General features: G+C 39.6%; 1 protein-coding gene across 2 annotated transcripts in view; it reads right to left on the bottom strand.

Annotated features, from left to right (window-relative positions):
- Positions 1-22,441, bottom strand: part of atp10b (ATPase phospholipid transporting 10B) — a 56,470-nt gene extending 34,029 nt beyond the window's left edge. The window contains exons 1-8 of one of the 2 annotated variants that reach the window (XM_061899718.1): positions 15,229-15,364; positions 13,143-13,276; positions 10,792-10,996; positions 7,999-8,084; positions 3,861-3,967; positions 3,417-3,548; positions 3,051-3,178; positions 2,726-2,978 (exon numbers count right to left, since the gene is read on the bottom strand). In XM_061899718.1, coding sequence (XP_061755702.1) covers positions 2,726-2,978; positions 3,051-3,178; positions 3,417-3,548; positions 3,861-3,967; positions 7,999-8,084; positions 10,792-10,996; positions 13,143-13,195 — 964 coding nt within the window. In that variant the 5' untranslated portion in view covers positions 13,196-13,276; positions 15,229-15,364. Of the gene's footprint in view, positions 1-2,725; positions 2,979-3,050; positions 3,179-3,416; positions 3,549-3,860; positions 3,968-7,998; positions 8,085-10,791; positions 10,997-13,142; positions 13,277-15,228; positions 15,365-21,917 lie in introns of those variants that run through there. The other variant, XM_061899717.1, reaches the window with a different exon arrangement.
- Positions 22,442-23,020: the final 579 nt, after the last annotated feature.

The raw sequence follows: 23,020 nt of genomic DNA, 5'->3' as shown, positions 1-23,020 counted from the left end.
CTACCACCCCCATACTTCACAGTAGGGATGGTGTTCTTGGGATGGTACGCATCATTCTTCTTCCTCCAAAAACGTACAGTGGAATTATGAGCAAAAAGGTCAATTTTGGTCTCATCTGTCCACAAAGGTTTCTCTGTCATGTTTAGCTTCTTCCATTTTCTAATGATTGCTCCAACATTGGACCTTTTTTCACCAAGCTGCTTGGCAATTTCTCCGTAGCCCTTTACATCCTTGTGGAGTTGTACAATTTGGTCTCTGCTGTCTTTGGACAGCTCTTCGCTCTTAGCCATGCTGAATGTTTGGGTCTTCCTGATTGTATGGGGTGGACAGGTGTCTTTATGCAGCTAACCACCTCACACAGGTGCATCTGATTCAGGATAATACATTGGAGAGGAGGAGGACTTTTAAAGGCGGACTAACAGGTCTTTGAAGGGTCAGAATTCAAGCTGATAGACAGGTGTTCAAATAATTATTTTCAGCTGTATCACACAAATAAATTGTTAAAAAGTCATATATTGTGATTTCTGGATTTTAATTTTTAGGTTATCTCTCATACAGTGGACATGCACCTACCGTGAAAATTTCAGACCCCTCCATGATTTCTAAGTGGGAGAACTTGCAAAATAGCAGGGTGTTCAAATACTTATTTTCTTGACTGTAAGTCGCACTGGAATATAAGTCGCATTTTTGGGGGAAATGTATTTGATAAAAGCCAACACCCAGAATAGACATTTGAAAGGCAATTTCAAATAAATAAAGAATAGTGAACAACAGGCTGAATAAGTGTAGGTTATATGAGGCATAAATAACCAACTGCTATGTTAACCTAACATATTATGGTAAGAGTCATTCAAATAACTATAACATATAGAACATGCTATAAGTTTACCAAACAATCTGTCACTCCTAATCGCTAAATCCCATGAAATCTTATACGTCAAGTCTCTTACGTGAATGAGCTAAATAATATTATTAGATATTTTACGGTAATGTGTTAATAATTTCACACATAAGGCGCTCCTGAGTATAAGTCGCACCCCCGGCCAAACTTTGAAAAAACTGCGACTTATAGTCCGAAAAATACGGTATTTCCCATGGAATGTGTTCAGCCTGTCTGACTAATAATGGACATTTGTAGATTTACTTTATCAGTTACGAATTCAAGGGGGAAAAAAGCAAAAAAAGAAATGTCCACTATAGTGAATGCTGGTATTTAGGAAGTTAAAATGTCAATGCATGAATCTTCCAATGTGATCATGTAGCGGTTGTGTGTACTCCCTCTCTCTCTTTCTCGGCTCAGTTGTGTTTTAGCTACTGTTCCGAACGTGCCGGAAACTCAGGTCTCCGGCATGAGAAGCGAGCATGCTGACTACCGAGCTAAAAGCCCGGGCTGTAGCGAGCAGTAGTAATAAAGTTGCTAGGGAGTGAGGTTTACAAACGTACACATGGCCCCACCATATTAGCTGGTCTCCGTTACAAGTTCCTTTATACAACAGGAATTTGCTGCAAAAGTGGGCCTGTATGGAGTCTTTCCGGGCCAGAGTTTGCCTCAAGTTGAATGTCCCAGCCATAGATATTCATTACTAGGGCTGCGAGTCTTTGGGTGTCCCACGATTCGATTCACTATCGATTCTTGGGGTCGCGATTCGATAATGTATCGATTTTTTTCGATTCAACGCGATTCTCGATTCAAAAACGATATTTTTCCATTTCAAAAGGATTGTGTATTCATTCAATACATAGATTTCAGCAGGATCTACCCCAGTCTGCTGACATGCTAGCAGAGTAGTAGACTTAAAAAAAAAGCTTTTATAATTATGAAGGACAATGTTTTATCAACTGATTGCAATAATGTAAATTTGTTTTAACTATTAAACGAACCAAAAACATGACTTATTTTATCTTTGTGAAAACATTGGACACAGTGTGTTGTAAGCAACTGTGACATCCATCCATCCATTTTCTACTGCTTATTCCCTTTTGGGGTCCTTTTTTTAATTTTTTATAAATGTCTAATGATAATGTCAATGAGGGATTTTTAATCACTGCTATGCTGAAATGATAACTAATATTGATACTGTTGATAATATTCATTTTTGTTTCACTACTTTAGGTTTGTTCTGTGTGGTGTTTGTGTCTCCTCTCAATTGTTCTGTTTATTGCAGTTCTGAGTGTTGCTGGGTCAGGTTTGGTTTTGAAATTGGATTGCATTGTTTTGGTATTGCTGTGTAGTGGTTTGTTGGATTGATTAAAAAATAATAATAACAATAAATAAATAAATTAAAATTTCTTTTTAAAATTTGTCTTTTAAAAAAATGAGAATCGATTCTGAATCGCACAACGTATTCGAATCGATTTTCCCCACACCCCTATTAATTACCTAATTTTCCAGACCATTGCAACTCTACTACTAATATTGTAATATGAATAAAACGATCAGCTCACACACTGTTCACTACTCTTGTCAAGAGTTACAAAACAACACCTTCTCGCATGTCCACATTCCACTGAGGTGAAGCAGTTGTTTGGAAAAGTTCAACCCTGTACAAGAAACAACTTTCTGGTATTTGAAGGAGCTTTCAGTTTGGACACGGAGTCAGTATTGGTTTGTCTTTTGATTTTGTCGACACTTATCGAGCGCTCCGTGCTTGTGGGCAACTTTCGCTTTGTTAACATGGAACGCAAATATGACCTGTTTGTTACATAATTATTGCATAATGTTTACCGTTCTCTTTGTGTGGGTACTCTGTGGCCATGATGGAGCAACGTCGAAACACCATCTTGTTCTCTGTGAGCGTTCCTGTCTTGTCTGAGAAGATGTACTCAATCTGACCCAGGTCCTCGGTAATGTTCAAGGCTTTACATTGTATGCGGCTGTCGGCCTCCTCATCATAAAGATCTATGTCATTCATAATGAAGAAGATCTGGCCAATCTTCACCAACTCGATGGAAACATAGAGCGAAATGGGTATCAGGACCTGGAAGAGGGTAGGATAAAGGTGTGAGTAACGGCAGAATAAATACGGATTGAAGTGCAAACTGTTTTCCACCTGGAGCAGAATGATCATGCTGAAAAACATGTAGAAGGCAGACAGACCGGGACCGTCCAGGTGACCATTGCTGTCAGGAACCAGGTAAGGGGGCACGCCAGGTAGCGTCTGCCGCCAATAGTAGTGACCTAAATGTGTGAGGACAGACGGCTTAATCACATCGACTGGCACAAGAAGGGAGACTATTTTTGGCGCCACACCTTCTCATCCTCCCCCCCACTGTTTTACAGCATCGCAGGCTCGAGGCCAAAGCGACCGACCAAAGGCTGGTGCAAGTGAAATGCCCCCTCACAAGTGTAAAGGCTTTTAAACATGAACTGATCTGCGTAACGATTTCATGGATGAGCTACGTAATTCGTCACCGACCTAGTGCTCCGACCAGGCACATGGCGAGGAGGAGAATGACGCAAAAGATGACGTCCACGTTCAGTTTCCGCTCTAGTTTGCTGCGCTTGTATCTTGGTCCGTTGTTGTTGAGCATGGACTTGGTTTCATGGCCTTGAAGATGGGGGAAGGCATTCAGTCAGCAAAAAAAAGATATTCAGTGCGGGCCCTAGGCCTAACCTTGAAAGAAAAGGGATTCATAAACCTGGAAAATACCTTTAATAAAGAGTCAAAGGAGGACTTTGTGTTCAGTACTAAATGTTGTCATGTAATTATGAGCTAAACTAAATTATATGTAATCTTCAGTACGGTAGCGGTGACTTACAGTCAAAAACCATCAGATACAAGCACTGAATCACACTTAAACCTGCAGTGTAAATGCAGCCTACAGAGATGAGGGTCATGCCAGGTAAATGTGATCAATACCTGCATACACCACAAAGCCAACAGCATGGTCTGTATTTCTGACAGTACAGCCTCGAGGCAGCAGACTCTCAATTCCAGCACCCACCTTTTCTTTATCTGCTTTCTCCCTGTGGTAGAAGAAAGAATACACCTTTACATTCTAAGACCCGGTCAGACATAGCATCTAAATTGGTTGTACAAGTGGTATCATTTGAAGCGCAAATTCAAATGATAGATGTCCGGAACATGCCTCGAAAGTCAGGCAAAACTCAGAGGTCAAACAAGTATCCTTTTTTGTGACTTCAGCTCAGTCAGTATTAAAAGGATTGCATAAGCATGTTATGGTTTTGATGCTTGCTGATAGTACGGCAATGTGGACACGGGACATGATAATATTGTGAAAGAGGAAACTTTTGGGGAACTGTCCCAGACAATTTACAGCTGAGCTCAGGTCGATGCAGCAGACAGCAGAAAAGACAAAGATGTTCTCAAAGCACTACTTATGTACAGAGGTGGCTGCCAAAGTAGACTGATGGCCAACATTTAATGAAACTTGGGTAAGAAGTAAGATTATTTTGGACGAGTCATGGCTATATAAGATAGAGTATTTTTGGTTGTCCTTTATGTAGCCTGTGCAGCGTGTGAAACTACTATTTACTTGTTGCATAGAAGTCCATGATTACACTTGTGTAAATAGACTTATTCAACCTTAATTTCCCTGTGTGTCTTTTAACCGTCTTAGAATAAGGAGTGGTTTTACTTTCTTTTAGTTTTATTTAGCCGTACTACAGAGTTGTTTTCCACGCACAATGAAGGCTACGTTCACACATCACAGTTTGATGACCACTTCGGACATTGGCAACACATTTGCAATTGACCTGCAGTGTGATCATAGCCTAAGGGGCTTGATCGACGAAGACCCAAATAACAAGCGCTTAACAGCGAAACTATGAAATTGCGAGTACTATCAGGAGGCATTTTGGACCTGATCTACTAAGACTACCTGTGAAATTGATAACAAGTACAAAAGGTTTTTAAATGAGGATTTTGCGTGTACTACCGACCAGCCATGGAGACACTCATTTCCCTCCACATTCATGACATGGAATACTCCAATGGTCAAACCTGTTCTGTTTTGTTATGTGGTGGGATATCCAGCACACTCCTCCTTATCTGGGTGATTTATTGTACATCATTTATAGCACGCCAAAGGTACACTCTTTGAAAGGCAGGTGTTGTGATGGTGCAATGATCCGGAAATGCATGCAAGAACGCATGAAAATGAATGATGCAATTAGTTTTTTCAATTTGATATATATTATTAATATATCTTCTGTATGGAAAAAAAGTAGTGTAAAAAAAAACAAAAAACTAAACGACAGCAGACACTAAAACAAGTCATTGGAATTTGTTTTATTTAGCCCCTTAAGTCATGAAGCAGCTAATCAATTATAAAAGGATATTGCTGAATAGACGATATGTCAATTAATTTTTTTCATTACTGTACAAATAAGTTGACACACAAAGGATGGAGGATTCTCGGTCAATTGTCTGTCTTTATAGCACAGCCATTTGTTGTGATATTATCCGCAGGCATGACGTACTTTTTCCTGATAATAGCCTAATTTCTGTGTAAAATGTGTTGGTTAGAGATTTGTAATTGACAAAACGCCTGTCTATTCAGCTATTATGGTCCCAGCTTCAGTAAGAGGCAGTGGAAATTTAAAATCCCTTGGAGTAGCCAAATCGATCGAGCTGGATTTAGCTGCGTATCCGGCAACCTCAGTCAGGGACGGAGGGAGAGGACTACAGAATTTTCACCGTGATTGCAGTACTGTTTCTGGCCACATCTTTACATATGGCACCTTTAACTACCGTAAATGTGAGTGATATTGTTATTATAAGCCCAACGCAGTTGGACTATTTCGGCAGCACATTGGGGATTGCGATTGAATCTTCATGTAAACGGAATTGTGTGAGCGTCCCGCCACATAATTCTCATTCCCAAGAAGAGTGGAAATAATAATAATAATGATAATAATAATGGATTAGATTTATATCGCGCTTTTCTATTGTTAGATACTCAAAGCGCTCACAGAGAAGTGGGAAGCCATCATTCATTCACACCTGGTGGTGGTAAGCTACATCTGTAGCCACAGCTGCCCTGGGGTAGACTGACGGAAACGTGGCTGCCAGTTTGCACCTACGGCCCCTCCGACCACCACCTATCATTCATTCATCATTCATTCACCAGTGTGAGCAGCACCGGGGGCAAAGGGTGAAGTGTCCTGCCCAAGGACACAACGGCAGCAATTTGGATGTCAATAGGTGGGAAGCGAACCTGCAAACCTCAAGTTTCTGGCACGGCCGCTCTACCCACTACGCCATGCCGCCCCTTAAATAATACAACAAGTGTTTGTATTACTATGGTTTAATATGGTTAGTTTGTATGTTTAGCACCTAGCAATGCTGAGGATGATAGTGTCACAAAGCTGCATTCGGGTAGCAATCGGCTTTCTAAAACTTATTGCTCATCCTCTTTGTGTTCAAGCTCAAAAATATAATGTCTTGGGATCATATTTTTCCCCCCCAAAATGTTGTTGATTAGCATTGTTGTTGATATGAAGTTTATCTTTGGTTCCTAGTGTAAGGTCACACGATCAAGTGACTGGCTTCCTCATTATCTCTCAAAATGGCAGGGGAATCCCTGTGAGATTGATACTATTTTGATCATATCTCTTTATTCACAAACCCTTGGAAGTCTTTTGGTGTCATCAATCAGGTATACCGTATTTCCTTGAATTGCCGCCCGGGCGCTAATTAATTTAAAACCTCTTCTCACTCCGGCGCTTACCAAAGGCATGCGGTAAATTTAGGCCTGCGCTTATAAATTTGAGTGTGATGTAAGGATACCATCATGAAAAGCACATTTAATAAAAAAAACGTTATAATGGTCTTACCTTTACTTATAAATGAAGTCCATGCGCAGGTCCTTCTGATCAAAAGCATCGATAACTTGTTTATAGAAGTCTTCCTTATCTTACTTCAGTTTTAAAAGTCTCTGTCTCGATGGAGATCTTCCTTTATTACCTCCTGCTTTGATTAAAAGTCCAGTTTAGAAAACTGTTTTATTTTAGATATGTAATCCTCCATGTTAAAAGTGCAAGCGAGAGGAAAAAATAAAGGATCGCTGCTCACTCTTGCTGCTTGTCACTTCTTCTGCAGCCGAGTAGTCGCAAGAGGTATCACTAGCGCCCTCTACCACCAGGAGGCGGGAGTCAGTTAATGACTCATATTTGACACACGCAGCTACGGTATATTAATAAAACATAGCTGCTTACTGTTTTTTTTAGCTTATTCAATAGCTTGGACCTTAAATCCTATTGAATAGCTCTTAATTTTCTTCCCTTTATGCGATTTCAAATGATTGAAATCAGCCTCCTCCATTTTGAAAATGATGACAGGTGAAGTGTCACTCGTGACGTGACGAGTTCTACCCGGCGGAAATTCTAGGCATTTGCTAATTATTTTGCAAAACGGGTTTGACCTGGCGGAAATTCTAGACATGCGCTAATAAAAATAATATTTTGCGAAACAAGTTTGACCCGGCGTTAATCCTGAGTCGGCGGTAATGCTAAGCATGCGCTAATTGTTTTGCGAAACGAGTTTGATCCGGCAATTCAAGGAAATACTTTAATTTGTATTCTCTTTGGTCTTAAAAAAAAGTCTTAGAAAGTCCTATTTTTGACTTGTTGAAACTTGCCGAGCCCTTGTATTTAAGATGCAATACCTTGCGCTCAAGCTTAGTAGATCAGCTTTGAGTGTGCCTTAAGGTTTGCATGTGTTTTAATACACGCAAACCTTTAGTCGATCAGGGGCCTACAAGGGATAAGAGGTTGCTTAGTACATCATTGTTCATTAAAGTTTTTGTGATGATGACAACATTGGTATCCTGGAAAGGATTAAATTACTCCACATTAATTTGTATGGGAAAATAGTTTGGCATTTAAAACAACACAGAAGTTAACCTGCCTCTAATGCACATTTCCCCACATTTATAATTCCTTAGCAAAAATGGGTATTGTAATCCCCAAGAAAATAGCGGTTAGGTATCACAAAGAAAGTGTTGGGGGATTGGGCCTGTGTGTTTGATACTCACACATAACACTTGAAATGGTTGAGATTGTTATTGGGCTTTTCACACACCACAATGCTGTTGAAACTTTCAGGTTCAAAGTCAGGCTCCTGCGCAAAAAGAGGTGGAACAAAAATATTTAAGACGTCAGCTAACCAGTTCCTCTAGAGCAGTGGTTCTCAAATGGGGGATACGCGTACCCCTGGGGGCACTTGAAGGTATGCCAAGGGGTACGTGAGATTTAAAAAAAATATTCTAAAAATATCAACAATTCAAAAATCCTTTATAAATATATTTATTGAATAATACTTCAACAAAATTTGAATGTAAGTTCATAAAGTGTGAAAAAAAATGCAACAATGCAATATTCAGTGTTGACAGCTAGATTTTTTGTGGACATGTTCCATAAATATTGATGTTAAAGATTTATTTTTTTGCGGAGAAATGTTTAGAATTAAGTTGATGAATCCAGATGGATCTCTATTACAATCCCCAAAGAGGGCACTTTAAGTTGATGATTACTTCTATGTGGAGAAATCTGCATTTCGAATTGAATCACTTGTTTGTTGTTTCTCAACAAGTTTTTAGTTATTTTTATATCTTTTTTTCCCAAATAGTTGAAGAAAGACCACTACAAATGAGCAATATTTTGCACTGTTATACAATTTAATAAATCAGAAACTGATGACATAGTGCTGTATTTTATAAATAAATGATAAATGGGTTGTACTTGTATAGCGCTTTTCTACCTTCAAGGTACTCAAAGCGCTTTGACACTACTTCCACATTCACACACACATTCACACACTGATGGAGGGAGCTGCCATGCAAGGCGCCAACCAGCACCCATCAGGAGCAAGGGTGAAGTGTCTTGCTCAGGACACAACGGACGTGACGAGGTTGGTACTAGGTGGGATTTGAACCAGTGACCCTCGGGTTGCGCACGGCCACTCTCCCACTGCGCCACGCTGTCCCTTTTACTTCTTTATCTCTTTTTTTTCAACCAAAAATGCTTTGCTCTGATTAGGGGGTACTTGAATCAAATAAATGTTCACAGGGGGTACATCACTGAAAAAAGGTTGAGAACCACTGCTCTGGAGCACCTACAGTATGTCAAACTCAAGGCCCAGGGGCAAGATGTGACCCGCCACTTTATTGTATTTGGCCCTCGAAAGCCTGGAAACAATATGTATCAAAGAGGTACTGTAATCTTTCTTATTAAATGTATCATTTCTTTCTATTTTGGGAGAATAAAATATATGTACTCCATGTTATCGCAAATTATGTTGACTTAAATATTGTCTAATAATGCAAAAATATGTTATCAAAAATTCAAACCATTTTTAAATAGAAATATATACTAATAATAATGATTTCAAAGCAATGTAAAAGTAGCAATTAATTTCATGGTAAAATTGTCAATTTTACTGTGGTTTTTACAGCATTTTTCTCTAAATGAAAAAAAATGGATTTTTTTTTTTACTGTAATATACTGTGGTTCCGTTTTGGCATTTACGGTAATACACCAAAAAAATCTTGATTTGCAATTAAAAAATACAAAAACCAACTAGCAGCTCAGGTGCCGAAACTTTACTTTAAAAATTGCAGGGTTTTTTTTTTTAAGTAAAAAAAAAAATAATGTAAATTTTACAGTTAAATTCTGGCAACTGAGCTGCCTTTTTTTTTTTTTTACCATAAAAACAGCAGTACTGTTTTTCCATTTACAGTAATAAAAACAAACACTACATTTTGAGGGGAAATTATTGCAACTTACTATATTATTTAACATTTTAGTTTTTTAAAAATCTACTAAAAAAGTGGTGTTATAATAACTATTAGAAGCGGCCCTTGGGGTCCAAACATAACTGCGAAAACGACGAGAAAAAAAACAAAACGACTTTGACACCTCCGCTCCAAGTGACATGAAGATTATTAGATCAAACGCCCAGCAAGGCAACATACAGTATGTGCCTTAGGTATGTCACCCGACTGGTAAAGTCTCAACCCAAATAGTCAGAGTTGATCTCTAACTGTGGATGTGTTCAGTTAGAAAAGCACGTCGGCTCGCTTTGTGCACTGCAAAAAGTCAGTGTTCAAAAACAAGAAGAAAAAAAAATACAAAAATGAGGGGTATTTTATTTGAACTAAGCAAAATTATCTGCCAGTAGAACAAGAAAATTTGGCTTGTCAAGACTTTCCAAAACAAGTCAAATTAGCTAACTTCAATGACCCCAAAATACCTTCAAATAAGTATATTCTGTGATTGTGCTGAAAATTTTAATTTTAATTTTCCTGAAGGAACTCTCCTGACTGAATAAATAAAGTACTATCTATCTATCTATATTCTCACTGATAACAAGTGCACTTGTCTTGGTAGAAAAAAAATAGCTTTTTGCTCAATATGTTGAAAAATATTCTTAAATTAAGTAAATGCTAATGCCATTATTTTGACATAATGATATGTGTTCGGCGGCATGATTTTTATTTCATGCTTGATGTAATAAAAAAGTAGTTTTATACTTATGAGTGTTGATGGCAGAGCAGTTGATATTCTAGTTTCAAGCATGTTTTACTCAATATAGGTCATAAAATGTCAGCAACAAGCTGTAATATCTTACTGAGATAATTTAGGACCAAAACCCTTAAAACAAGTAAAACATAAAATCTGCTTTGTGAGAAGAATGATCTTATCAGACAGAAAATAAGCAAATATCACCCTTATTTGAGATATTTCATCTTCATTAGATTTCAGTTTTTGCAGTGTGTTAACTTTCTTCTCTAACCAGTGGATGAAAGACTCTCATTATTAGTCCTTACCGTGATGCACACACCAGCCACGGCCCTCCTCTCCTTAAGGTTGATTTCTCCATCCAGATTGGCTGTCTCTATGTGACACACGTTGTTGGTGTCTGAAGAGTACAGGAGCAGAAGGTCTGCAGGGACGATCTCGTTGCAGAGCACCTTCACGAAATCACCCACTCGCACGTCTTTCCAACATCGCTCCATAAACTGCTTGTCTTTCCTGAAATTCGGAGGAACATTTTGGTTTTAACAGGAGTCATACACTTGAGAGTTACAAAGCATAGTTTTCCATGTAACCGCTTTGTTTATTTTTGTGTGTCGAAGTATCTATGTGTAGGTGTACTTGCAGTGCTGGCAAACAACTAGTGATAGCTGTCTGCAGGTATGTGGCCCATCATGTACGACCTGATTGGCTGGCTTCCTTTCAAAACACCACACCTTTTACCACAATGACGTGGCGTCTGTTGTGCTCACCTACGCACATAATATGTCGTCAAATGTGTGCATGGTCACATTTGACATTACACGATGAAGTTTTATTCAAAGCGATACTGTCTTTTACATAACATTCATGACCTCAGCACACGTCCTGAGACCTCAAGAAGGATGAACCTTTCTGTGTTTGCTGTGTGTTTGGCTTTTTGTATCCAATTTGCAGCACTCCAACAAAAGTTACAAGAATAGTAATGCATACATTCTTGGTTAAGGATGTAAGGCAGCATGTTATTAATGTTGTCCCTTATTATTACATGTCCCCGCTTATAAACTGTTACAGCTTCCTGGGAGTATCCTTTATACAAAGCAATAACAAATCATATAAAATTGTTAATGTATGGACTTTTATTATGTTTTTTCGATAAAGAGACGAAATGAAATTAGTCACTTTGCCGCCCCCTCTGACCCCATCCTGATGCTTTTATAGCGCTTTGTCAGGGAACCAATTTTACAGAATTTTGTGACATGCAACTTGAACAGATTAGTAATTAAAATATTGCATTGATATACAATAAAGTAAATCATAAATGAAAACCGAATGCAATGATTTGCAAATCCTTTTCAACCTATATTCAAATGAATAGACTGCAATAAGCTGTCACAGCTTTCTGGGAGTATCCCTTCTATAAAGCAATAACAAATCTTATACAATTTTTAAGTGTATGGACTTTTATCTTTTTTTTTTTCGATAAAGAGACGAAATGAAAATAGTCACTTTGCCGCCCCCTCTGATCCCATCTTGATGCTTTTTATAGCTCTTTGTCAGGGAACCACTTTTACAGAATTTTGTGAGATGCAAGTTGACCAAAATAGTAATTAAAATATCGCATTGATATACAATAAAGGAAATCATAAATGAAAACCGAATGCAATGATTTGCAAATCCTTTTCAACCTAAATTCAAATGAATAGACTGCAAAGACACGATTCTTAATGTTCAAACTGGAAAACCTTGTTATTTTTTGCAAACATTAGCTCATTTGGAATTTCATGCCTGAAACATGTTTCCAAAAAGCTGGCACAAGTGGCAAAAAGACTGGGAAAGTTGAGGAATGCTCATCAAACACTTATTTGGAACATCCCACAGGTGAACAGGCTAATTGGGAACAGGTGGGTGCCATGATTTGGTGAAATGCTCAGTCATTCACAAACAAGGATGGGGGGGGGGGGGTCCCCACATTGTGGAACACTTTAAAACAACATTTCTCAAAGAGCTATTGCAAGGAATTTAAGGATTTCCCCATCTACGGTCCGTAATATCATCAAAAGGTCCCAAAAATCTGGAGAAACCACAGCACATAAGCAGCAAAGCTTAATGTGAACAATGTGCAATTCCTTGCCAAAACACTAGGGGCAATGTTTTCCAGAGCGCAAGCACATTTCTTTTCGACCTACCGTATTAGTAGGGATGGTATTGTTCCCACAAGTACCAATTTGGCACTGGCACTTTTGAAAACCACTTTTACAAAAAAAAATTGACATGCAAGTTGAACAGAACAGTAATAAAAATATAAGATTGATATACGATACATATAATGTTAATTATGTAATAAGTTCAACACTAGGAACGAAAAATTTAAAATGTCATAATTATCGCAGCAACACAGAACATAGAGCAGGCCTGGTCAACTATAAATTTAGAGAAAAACATTTCTGGGGGCCAGTACATCTATTTTTAGGAACACTAATACACAATCTCACAATAATGTCACAATGCTAAAAACGTTATGACAAACAGCCTTAAAAAAACGAAATGCAATTTTACATTTTTTTACTGAATGAGACACCCAGAATATACATGAAAATAAAGAATGTGGGATTTACAATATTAACTATGAACGATAAAACACTGAATATTGACAACATATGACCTCAAGAAGGATTGACTCCATAAGGAGTTGTATCCATCCATCCATCCATCCATTTTCTACCGCTTGTCCCGTTCGGGGTGGCGGGGGTGCTGGAGCCTATCTCCACTGCATTTGGGCGGAAGGCAAGGTAAACCCTGGGCAAGATCAAAAATACACATCAATGAAGGAGATAAATAAATATAATGGACATTTTACTATTTTTACATGAAAAACTAATTGTTTCATATTTTTTGTCAAAAATAACAAAATTAGTTGAATAAAATGAATGATTTTTTTTTTTTACATACAAACCCCGTCTCCTTATGAGTTGGGAAATTGTGTTATATGTAAATATAAACAGAATACAATGATTTGCAAATCCTTTTAGAGCCATATTCAGTTGAATATGCTACAAAGACAACATATTTCATCTTCAAACTCATAAACATTTTTTTTTGCAAATAATCATTAACTTTAGAGTTTGATGCCAGCAACACGTGACAAAGAAGTTGGGAAAGGTGGCAATAAATACTGATAAAGTTGAGGAATGCTCATCAAACACTAATTGGGAACAGGTGGGTAACATGATTGGGTATAAAAACAGCTTCCCAAAAAATGCTCAGTCTTTCACAAGAAAGGATGGGGCGAGGTACACCCCTTTGTCCACAATTGCGTGAGCAAATAGTCAAACAGTTTAAGAACAACGTTTCTCAAAGTGCAATTGCGAGAAATTTAGGGATTTCAACATCTACGCTCCATAATATCATCAAAAGGTTCGAAGAATCTGGAGAAATCACTCCACGTAAGCGGCATGGCCGGAAACTAACATTGAATGGCCGTGACCTTCGATCCCTCAGACGGCACTGTATAAAAACCGACATCAATCTCTAAAGGATATCACCACATGGGCTCAGGAATACTTCAGAAAACCACTGTCACTAAATATAGTTTGTCGCTACATCTGTAAGTGCAAGTTAAAGCTCTACTATGCAAAGCGAAAGCTTTTTATCAACAACATCCAGAAACGCCGCCGGCTTCTCTGGGCCCGATATTATCTAAGATGGACTGATGCAAAGTGGAAAAGTGTTCTGTGGTCTGACAAATCCACATTTCCAATTGTTTTTGGAAATATTCGACATTGTGTCATGCGGACCAAAGGGGAAGCGAACCATCCAGACTGTTATCCACGCAAAGTGTAAAAGCCAGCATGTGTGATGGTATGGGGGTGTATTAGTGGCCAAGGCATGGGTAACTTACACATCTGTGAAGGCACCATTAATGCTAAAAGGTACATACAGGTTTTGGAAAAACATATGCTGCCATCTAATTACCGTCTTTCTCATGGACGCCCCTGCTTATTTCAGCAAGACAATGCCAAGCCACATTCAGCACATGTTCCAACAGCGTGGCTTCGAAAAAAAGAGTGCAGGTACTTTCCTGGCCCACCTGCTGTCCAGACCTGTCTCCCATCGAAAACATGTGGCGCATTATGAAGCATAAAATATGACAGCGGAGACCCCGGACTGTTGAACGACTAAGCTCTACATAAAACAAGAATGGGAAAAAAATCCACTTTCAAAGCTTCAACAATTAGTTTCCTCAGTTCCCAAACGTTTATTGAGTGTTGTTAAAAGAAAAGGTGATGTAACATAGTGGTGAACATGCCCTTTCCCAACTACTACACACATGTTGCAGCCATGAAATTCTAAGTTGATTATCATTGGCAAAAAAAAATGAAGTTTATGAGTTTGAACATCAAATATGTTGTCTTTGTAGCATATTCAACTGAATATGGCTTGAAAATGATTTGCAAATCATTGTATTCTGTTTATATTTACGTCTAACACAATTTCCTAACAAATATGGAAACGGGGTTTGTAATTGTTTCTGCTTAACCTAAAAATAAATAATTTCCCTTTTACAGATCTCTTTCCTCCTTAACTTTAAACAGTATTAAATCCTGTAAATATGATTAAACAATTTAAGAGAGAAAGCAAGTGTTTTTAAGGCAAAGTCCGATCATTATAATAACAAGAAAGCAGCCTTGGTAAACTACACTTTTGAAAGAGGCAGCTAACATTCCTTCTACGGCTAAATTAGCACGTACCTCGTGGAAGTGTTGTAGTTTCCAAAAAGAGCTCCGAATGCTCCTTTTTTTAAAATAAAAATGTCACAGCGTTGAAACATTTGAAGTCGGAAGAACTAATAACTTGACTTAGCCTACCAGCTAGCTGGCTCGCTGCCGGAGTGACAGCACCCAAGGCAAAACAAACAGATGCCGGAAAAGTCGAACTGCAATGAGTTCCATAGGTAAGCGATCGGACATGCTGGTATCGATTGGCTTAGCCTGTGACAAATTGTTTTTGATGGAAATAAGAGTTTACTGATTATTTTTTGATATTATTTTTTATTTTTTTATTTTTCACGGTATTATAAAACAAATACAGGTAATAATAATAATGGACAACTATGTTGTTGTTTTTTCGACAATTTTATTTTTTTGGGCAATCCTAAAACAGGCCCATCAGATTAGTCATATTTAGAGATGTCCGATAATGGCTTCTTTTTTTTTTGCCGATATCCGATATTCGGATTGATTGATTGATTGAAACTTTTATTAGTAGATTGCACAGTACAGTACATAATCCGTACAATTGACCACTAAATGGTAACACCCCAATAAGTTTTTCAACTTGTTTAACTCGGGGTCCATGTTAATCAATTCCGATATCGTCCAACTCTTAATTACCGATACCGATGTATACAGTTGTGGAATTAACAAATTATTAAGCCTAATTGTGTTGTGATGCCCCACTGGAATCTTTAAACAATGTAACAAGGTTTTCCAAAATAAATCAAATCAAATGCGAACATGGCCCTGCCATATTTATTATTGAAGTCACAAAGTGCATTATTATTTTTTAAATGCCTCAAAACAGCAACTTGGAATTTGAGGAGGTTGAGGTGGGCCGGGTCGGGGAGAGGGTGGGGGATGGGGTTGAGTGGGCCGGGGGAAGGGTAGGGGGTAGGTGGGGTGTATATAGATAGATAGATAGATAGATAGATAGATAGATAGACAGATGGATAGATAGATAGATAGATAGATAGATAGATAGATAGATAGATAGATAGATAGATAGATAGATAGATAGATAGATAGATAGATAGATAGATAGATAGATAGATAGATAGTACTTTATTAATTCCTTCAGGAGAGATCCTTCAGGAAAATTTAAATTAACTGTATTATTGTATTGTAACGTCCCGGAAGAGTTAGTGCTGCAAGGGTTTCTGGGTATTTCTTCTGTTGGGTTTATGTTGTGTTACGGTGCGGATGTTCTCCCGAAATGTGTTTTGTATTCTTGTTTGGTGTGGGTTCACAGTGTGGCGCATATTTGTAACAGTGTTCAAGTTGTTTATACGGCCACCTTTAGTGGGACCTGTATGGCTGTTGACCAAGTATGACTTGCATTCACTTGTGTGTGTGAAAAGCTGTAGCTATCATGTGACTGGGCTGGCATGCAAAGAAGGCAGTGCCTTTAAGGCTCATTTGCGCTCTAAACTTCTCCCTATGGCTGTGTACACACCGGCATTTTAAAAAGTCATAAATTGTACTTATTGAAACCAATACTTATAATTTAGATACTGATCATTTAGATACCGATAATTTCCGATATTACATTTTAAAGCATTTATCGGCCGTTAATATTGGCAGTCCGATATTATCGGACATCCCTAGTCATAATACCACTGCTTGTTTAAACATGCTAGAATTCCTTTAGTGTGTTTGGTTAGCTTAGGGCAGTGATATTCATTCGGGGGCCAAATTTCGGCCCTCTGGTTCAGTTTAAAACTTGGAATGCAAACATTTTGGCAGCAAATTCCTAAAAAACACCAGAGTGCTCCTGTTGTATAGAGCAGTGTTTTTCACCCACTGTGCCGCAGCACACTAGTGTACCGTGAGATATTGTCTTGTTTGCGGTGTAATTTCACCTAATTAGGTTCAAAGTATTTTTTGCAAACCGGTAAATATAATCAGCAAATGTGCCGTTGTTTAGTGTTTGTGCTGGCCAGAGATTTGACGAGTACCCGTGTCAAACTCTTCCATATCGGTAGCTAATTGCTTTTTAGGTGTCGGCAACATTGTTTTTCGTGATCACAATACGCAGAAGACAGTGGGAGGCAGTGTGCAGGTAAAAAGGTATCTAATGCTTAAACCAAAAATAAATAAAAGGTAAGTGCCGCTAAGAAAAGGCATTGAAGCTTAGGGATGGCTATGTAAAAGGAAACTAAAACTGAACTGGCTGCAAAGTAAACAAAGAGAATGCTAAGACTTACAGCGGTTGGAGCAGCAGACGGCGTCCACAAAGTACATCCGTACATGACATGACAATCAACAACAAAATAGGAGCACAAGACAAGAACTTAAACACGACACATAGGAAAACAGCAAAAAAGAGCTATATTGATGCATGGTTGGTTATGGTTTGAATTCATATCCAACAATTGCGAGAACAACTTTTTATTTGTCTGCTGGGTTAAATTTTTTTTTATGTTTTCTGCTCGAGATTTTTTTCAATGAAAAAAATGTGCCTTGGCTCAGAAAAGCTTGAAAAACACTGGTATGGAGTACCTTGGACTACTGTAAACACATTGAGGGATCCTTGCATTGACATTTTAACCTCATATTTTTTTTTCTATTGTAAGTATCTATTTTGGACATAATTGATCATCAAAAAAGAACTGAAAAAAATAACCAAGAAATAAAACAACAACAAAGGAGCAATGAAGGAAGAATAATATCATTATAGTGATGCGTTTTGCAGGTTTGCTAGTGTATTGAATTACTTAACTCATATTATGTTTTGCATATGGTGAATGTTTATATTCATCTTTGAGGAAGCAAACCACCAGGTTTACGTAAATAATAGCATTTCAGTTTGGGCAGATTATAACATAGGGCCCGATAGTACTGACATTTGTGTGTAGGGATTGGATTACTTCATGCGGAAGAAAAGGCAACAAAATTAGACCTTAGTATGCAAAGGTGATGGCCCTATCCGTGAGAAGAGACTACATGTTTAGCCTAATGACAGCATCTAAGATACGACAGGCATCTGTTTTCTTTTCAGTCACTTACACACAAATATCTCCTTTTATGGCCAGGGTGCACTCTCCTGACTTAGCACACACAGACAGGAGGTAGGAATATAAAACTGATGGTTTGGCTTCTCCAAGTTAGGAGTCCTTCATTTTTGACTTGACCTCCTCCAGGAACTGCAGCCCTGTATAATGACGCTCGCTTGTAATAAAGCAACTTTTGGCTCAGTAAAGCGTCTCCGACATTTCTTTTGATCCAACCGCACTGCCATGTCTCCCTTCTGACTAAATGAGGATGACAGGACCAAAAATACACATCAGAACACTGGGGTCCAAACCTATAATTTACATAACTGAGTCGTTCCTCAAGGCAACCCTTTCAGTCCTCTCCTTCTTGGCAGTTACTCTTTTTTTTTTTCATAATGGGATTTATGTAACTAAGATGTTGCTGTAGTTTGTTTACTTTAGATGCAGTCAGTCATCATTTGTTCAACTTTGTCAGTTAAACTACTGGTGTTCCTCAAGGTTCCATCTTAGGTCCTCTGTTTTTCATTACTTGGGCTATTCAAGGGGTGGCGCACGTGTTCAGTTAAAAAAAACTGCAGCGTAGCAGCTGTGACTCGCTCAGAATTAGAGCAACATCAGCACATATGATAAGTACAAATATGATGGTAAACGTGATAGCAAAGAAGCAGTTAACGAAATAAATAATAATAGAGAAATGACAATGAAAATGATTCCACTACAAATGGAGCAATACAAATACCAATATAAATAGCGCTATTGATAATGAACAATACCAATAATTTACAATCATTGATACTTTAACTTTAACAATACAGTTGTTCAAATGCAACAATACACATACATAATGATAACTACAGATACAAAAGAATGTGGAAAAATGGAGGGGTAGAAAGAGAAGGAACCTATATTAACCTTGTAGATTGTTATAATAAGAATAGGTTAAGTTTTGTCAGTGTGTCATGTGTTATCCAGTTTCCGCTAGGGCAACAACGTTAATTTATGTTTGATGAAACGTGATTATATGGATGAGTATATATCCATCCATCCGTCCATTTTCTACCGCTTATTCCCTTTCGGGGTCGCGGGGGGCGCTGGCGCCTATCTCAGCTACAATCGGGCGGACACAGAATGTGTACATGTATGTTTGTTCAGTGAATGTAAATGTACAGTATGTTCATTTTCATTACATTTTGGGTGTCAGTAAAAAATTGAAAATTCCATTCAGACATTATTGTGAGCTTTTGTATTAGTGTTCCTAAAAATCAGATATACTTGCCCCCAGACACATTTTGTATTAGTGTTCCTAAAAATCAGATATACTTGCCCCCAGACACATTTTGTATTAGTGTTCCTAAAAATCAGATATACTTGCCCCCAGACACATTTTTTTCTCTAAATTTGTCCCCCGATAGGCAAAATAATTGCCCAGGCCTGCTCTTGTTAAATATCCCTGCTTTTGGGTGACAAATGTGTATTTGTTTTCAGAACATTTGCTATTTTTGACAAGTGAAGCTGCCTGTCGGTAGAAAAACAAAGAAACAGCTGATCGGCCTGAGATGAACTGCTGCTGACGCGTTGGCCTTGAAGAATAGCAAAAGTTTCATGTTTGGCACACTTGTCTTGAGCCCAGGAGGATTGACAAGAGCGTGAAGTGGAGATGGAATAGATAAGATGACCCCGATGATAACGCTCGTCGGAGCACTTTTGTGTGCTCGACGTTTGGAGACGAGACTAGATTGCGTTGACTTTAAAGCGGGGGTCTCAGACACGCGGCCCGTGAGACGTTATTTTGCGGCCCCCACCTTAATATGAAAGTTTCATCTTAGTGCGGCCCGTGAGTTTTATATGAATGGTGCTTGACAGCGTTGTGTTATTTGGCTCCAAAATGGCTCTTTCAACGTTCTGGGTTGCCTACCCCTGCATTAGTGGAAAAGCGGCAAATGAGTGAAAGCGTCAGAAACGTTGCCATGGAGACGAGGATTTTCTTACATGCCTTGCTGCAGTCACACCGCGACACCTTTTCGTCAGTAATAACAGTCCCCGATAACCTGGACCAATTCAAACCGATATTAGTTTTTTTTGTTGTTCGGTTTGCATTGCCTCACACGATGAACACTACATATATTTCTTTATGACGCCGGATAACACTCCGGGAGCCCTCACTTTTTTGCGCTCGCTATCCCGGTACTTTCCCGTCTATTATCCCCCGACTGCCGTGTTGCTGTAGGGAGGAAAAGCAGAACGACACACATTGAAGAAATAACATTATTCTCCGTGCGTCGGCTAAATACAAATTTAACTTGAAATATTGCACAACCCCAAACATGTCTTTTTCTAAGCCTGCAGTGAAGAAAAAGCTTAGTGATGAGCAAAGACAATTCCAGGAAAATTGGAAGATGCAATATTTCTTTGTTGAGCACGTGTTATTATTATTATAAATAAACATTTATTTATAGTGGAGGAGTTCAAGTACCTAGGAGTCTTGTTCACGAGTGAGGGAAGAGTGGATGGTGAGATCGACAGGCGGCGTCTTCAGTAATGCGGACGTTGTACCGATCCGTTGTGGTGAAAAAGGAGCTGAGCCGGAAGGCAAAGCTCTCAATTTACCGGTCGATCTACGTTCCCATCCTCACCTATGGTCATGAGCTTTGGGTCATGACCGAAAGGACGAGATTGCGGGTACCGGCGGCCCAAATGAGTTTCCTCCGCCGGGTGGCGGGTCTCTCCCTTAGAGATAGGGTGAGAAGCTCTGCCATCCGGGAGGAACTCAAAGTAAAGCCGCTGCTCCTCCACATGGAGAGGAGCCAGATGAGGTGGTTTGGGCATCTGGTCAGGATGCCACCCGAACGCCTCCCTAGGGAGGTGTTTAGGGCACATCCAACCGGTGGGAGGCCACGGGGAAGACCCAGGACACGTTGGGAGGACTATGTCTCCCGGCTGGCCTGGGAACGCCTCGGGATCCCCCGGGAAGAGCTGGACGAAGTGGCTGGGGAGAGGGAAGTCTAGGCTTCCCTGCTTAGGCTGTTGCCCCCGCGACCCGACCTCGGATAAGCGAAAGAAGATGGATGGATGGATGGATAAACATTGATTGATTGATTGAATAAAAGCATGGCATGTATAAGCAGAGAGCCGCGCAAGAGCTGCTTATCTCTGGCCGGAGACCGAGACAGCTGCTGCGACGAGTGGCTTGTATTGAATCTCACTTACGCACAAACCTGTCCTCCTATCATCCTGTCGGACTAGTTGTTGTGCAACCTATGACAGCAAGTAGCTGCCGGGCAGAAGGGAAACCCCCTTAAAGAGGTTACGACTGACCAGCCTTTAAGAAGTCAAGGAAAGTGGCCACTCTACTCCAAAATCACACCCACCAAAAAGGCCGGGACGTTGTAAATGATTCACTTTACACCGGCGATTCAAAAATAGATACGCGCTAACCTTAGTGTCTCAGCTGACACAACACCCCGGCTGAGGCTTTCATCAAATGTGCACAATGCCGCGGCGAGAGATACTGTTGTGAGCCGCTTCAAAAGAGGAATAATCTCCCACACAATTTCTATTTCTAAGTCAAGAATTCCCAGGGGGCCTGAATGGCAGAGGAGGAGAAGAAACACCCGCACGCCGAGACTGTGGCGCGCGACGTGCACACTGGGCTCGTTACAGGCCGTTTACCTGCTGTAGACCAGGCACGGCATGTTATTGAGCTTCTTGTCCGACTGGTACCTCCTGAAGTCCTCCCAGGCGTCTTTGAGGGCGGTGAGGGACAGGATGACGCAGATGGGGATGAGAGCCACCTCGGGCTGGAAGGCGTTCACCACGGGGACAAAGTTGAGGATAGCCAGGCCCACGAAGTAGATGTTGGCCAGGCGGTGGAACTGCTCGTAGAGGTTCATGGGGATGAAGAAGAGCAGGGTGTACTTGGTGGTCTTGATGGCGTTTCCCGGCAAGTAGCGGTTGGGCTGCTTCCTCTTCTCCAGGCCCTCGTAGGGAAGATTAGACACCAAGTGGCGGAGGTCCTGCTGCCGGGCCCTTTGACCTCTGAGGGCCTCCCTCAGCAGGGACAGAGGGCTCCACCACACCATGGCGACACTCAGCAGGCTCCTTTTCTTCCCATCCTCTCTCCGCTGCCGCACTCTTTCAGCTCGTGTGTGTGTGTGTCTGTGTGTGTGTGTGTGTGTGTGTGTGTGTGTGTGTGTGTGTGTGTGTGTGGGTGGGTGTGTGTGTGTGTGGGTGGGTGTGGCCCCATGCAAACAGGTGTCAGAGTCCGCCCCTCGCTTTTGACAGGTGTGTTCACATTCCTAAAGTCACCAAGTCTTCCAGAGAAGGGAAATACTTTACTGTGAAAAAGACAAAGGCCCTAATTAAAAAAATATAATGAACTTACAGCTGAGTGTCATTTTCGTTTTTGTTTTGGAACACAACAATACTCAAGTTTTGGAATGGCTCAGTCAGAGTCAGAGTAGCCACATATTGTACTCAAGTAAGAGTACTGTTACTTTACAGATGTATTACTCAAGTAAAAGTAAGGAGTAGTCACCCAAATAATTACTTGAGTAAAAGTAAAAAGTATGTCGTGAAAAAACTACTCAAGTACTGAGTAACTGATGAGTAACCTGTTTGTTTAATGATGACGGCAACAAGTAATGCACAAAAACATAAAAATAGCAATGAACACATTCACAGCCAGGAATATCTCTTAAGCAACTAAAACAATAATATATATTAAATAATATATATTTGGTTTTACACTGTATTGAAAAAATTGTTTTAAATGA

This window comes from Nerophis ophidion, linkage group LG05 (genome assembly GCF_033978795.1).
Source record: "Nerophis ophidion isolate RoL-2023_Sa linkage group LG05, RoL_Noph_v1.0, whole genome shotgun sequence".
Classification (NCBI taxonomy): domain Eukaryota; kingdom Metazoa; phylum Chordata; class Actinopteri; order Syngnathiformes; family Syngnathidae; genus Nerophis; species Nerophis ophidion.
Note: the sequence above shows the minus strand (reverse complement) of the source record. Positions and strands in the feature narration are given on the sequence as shown.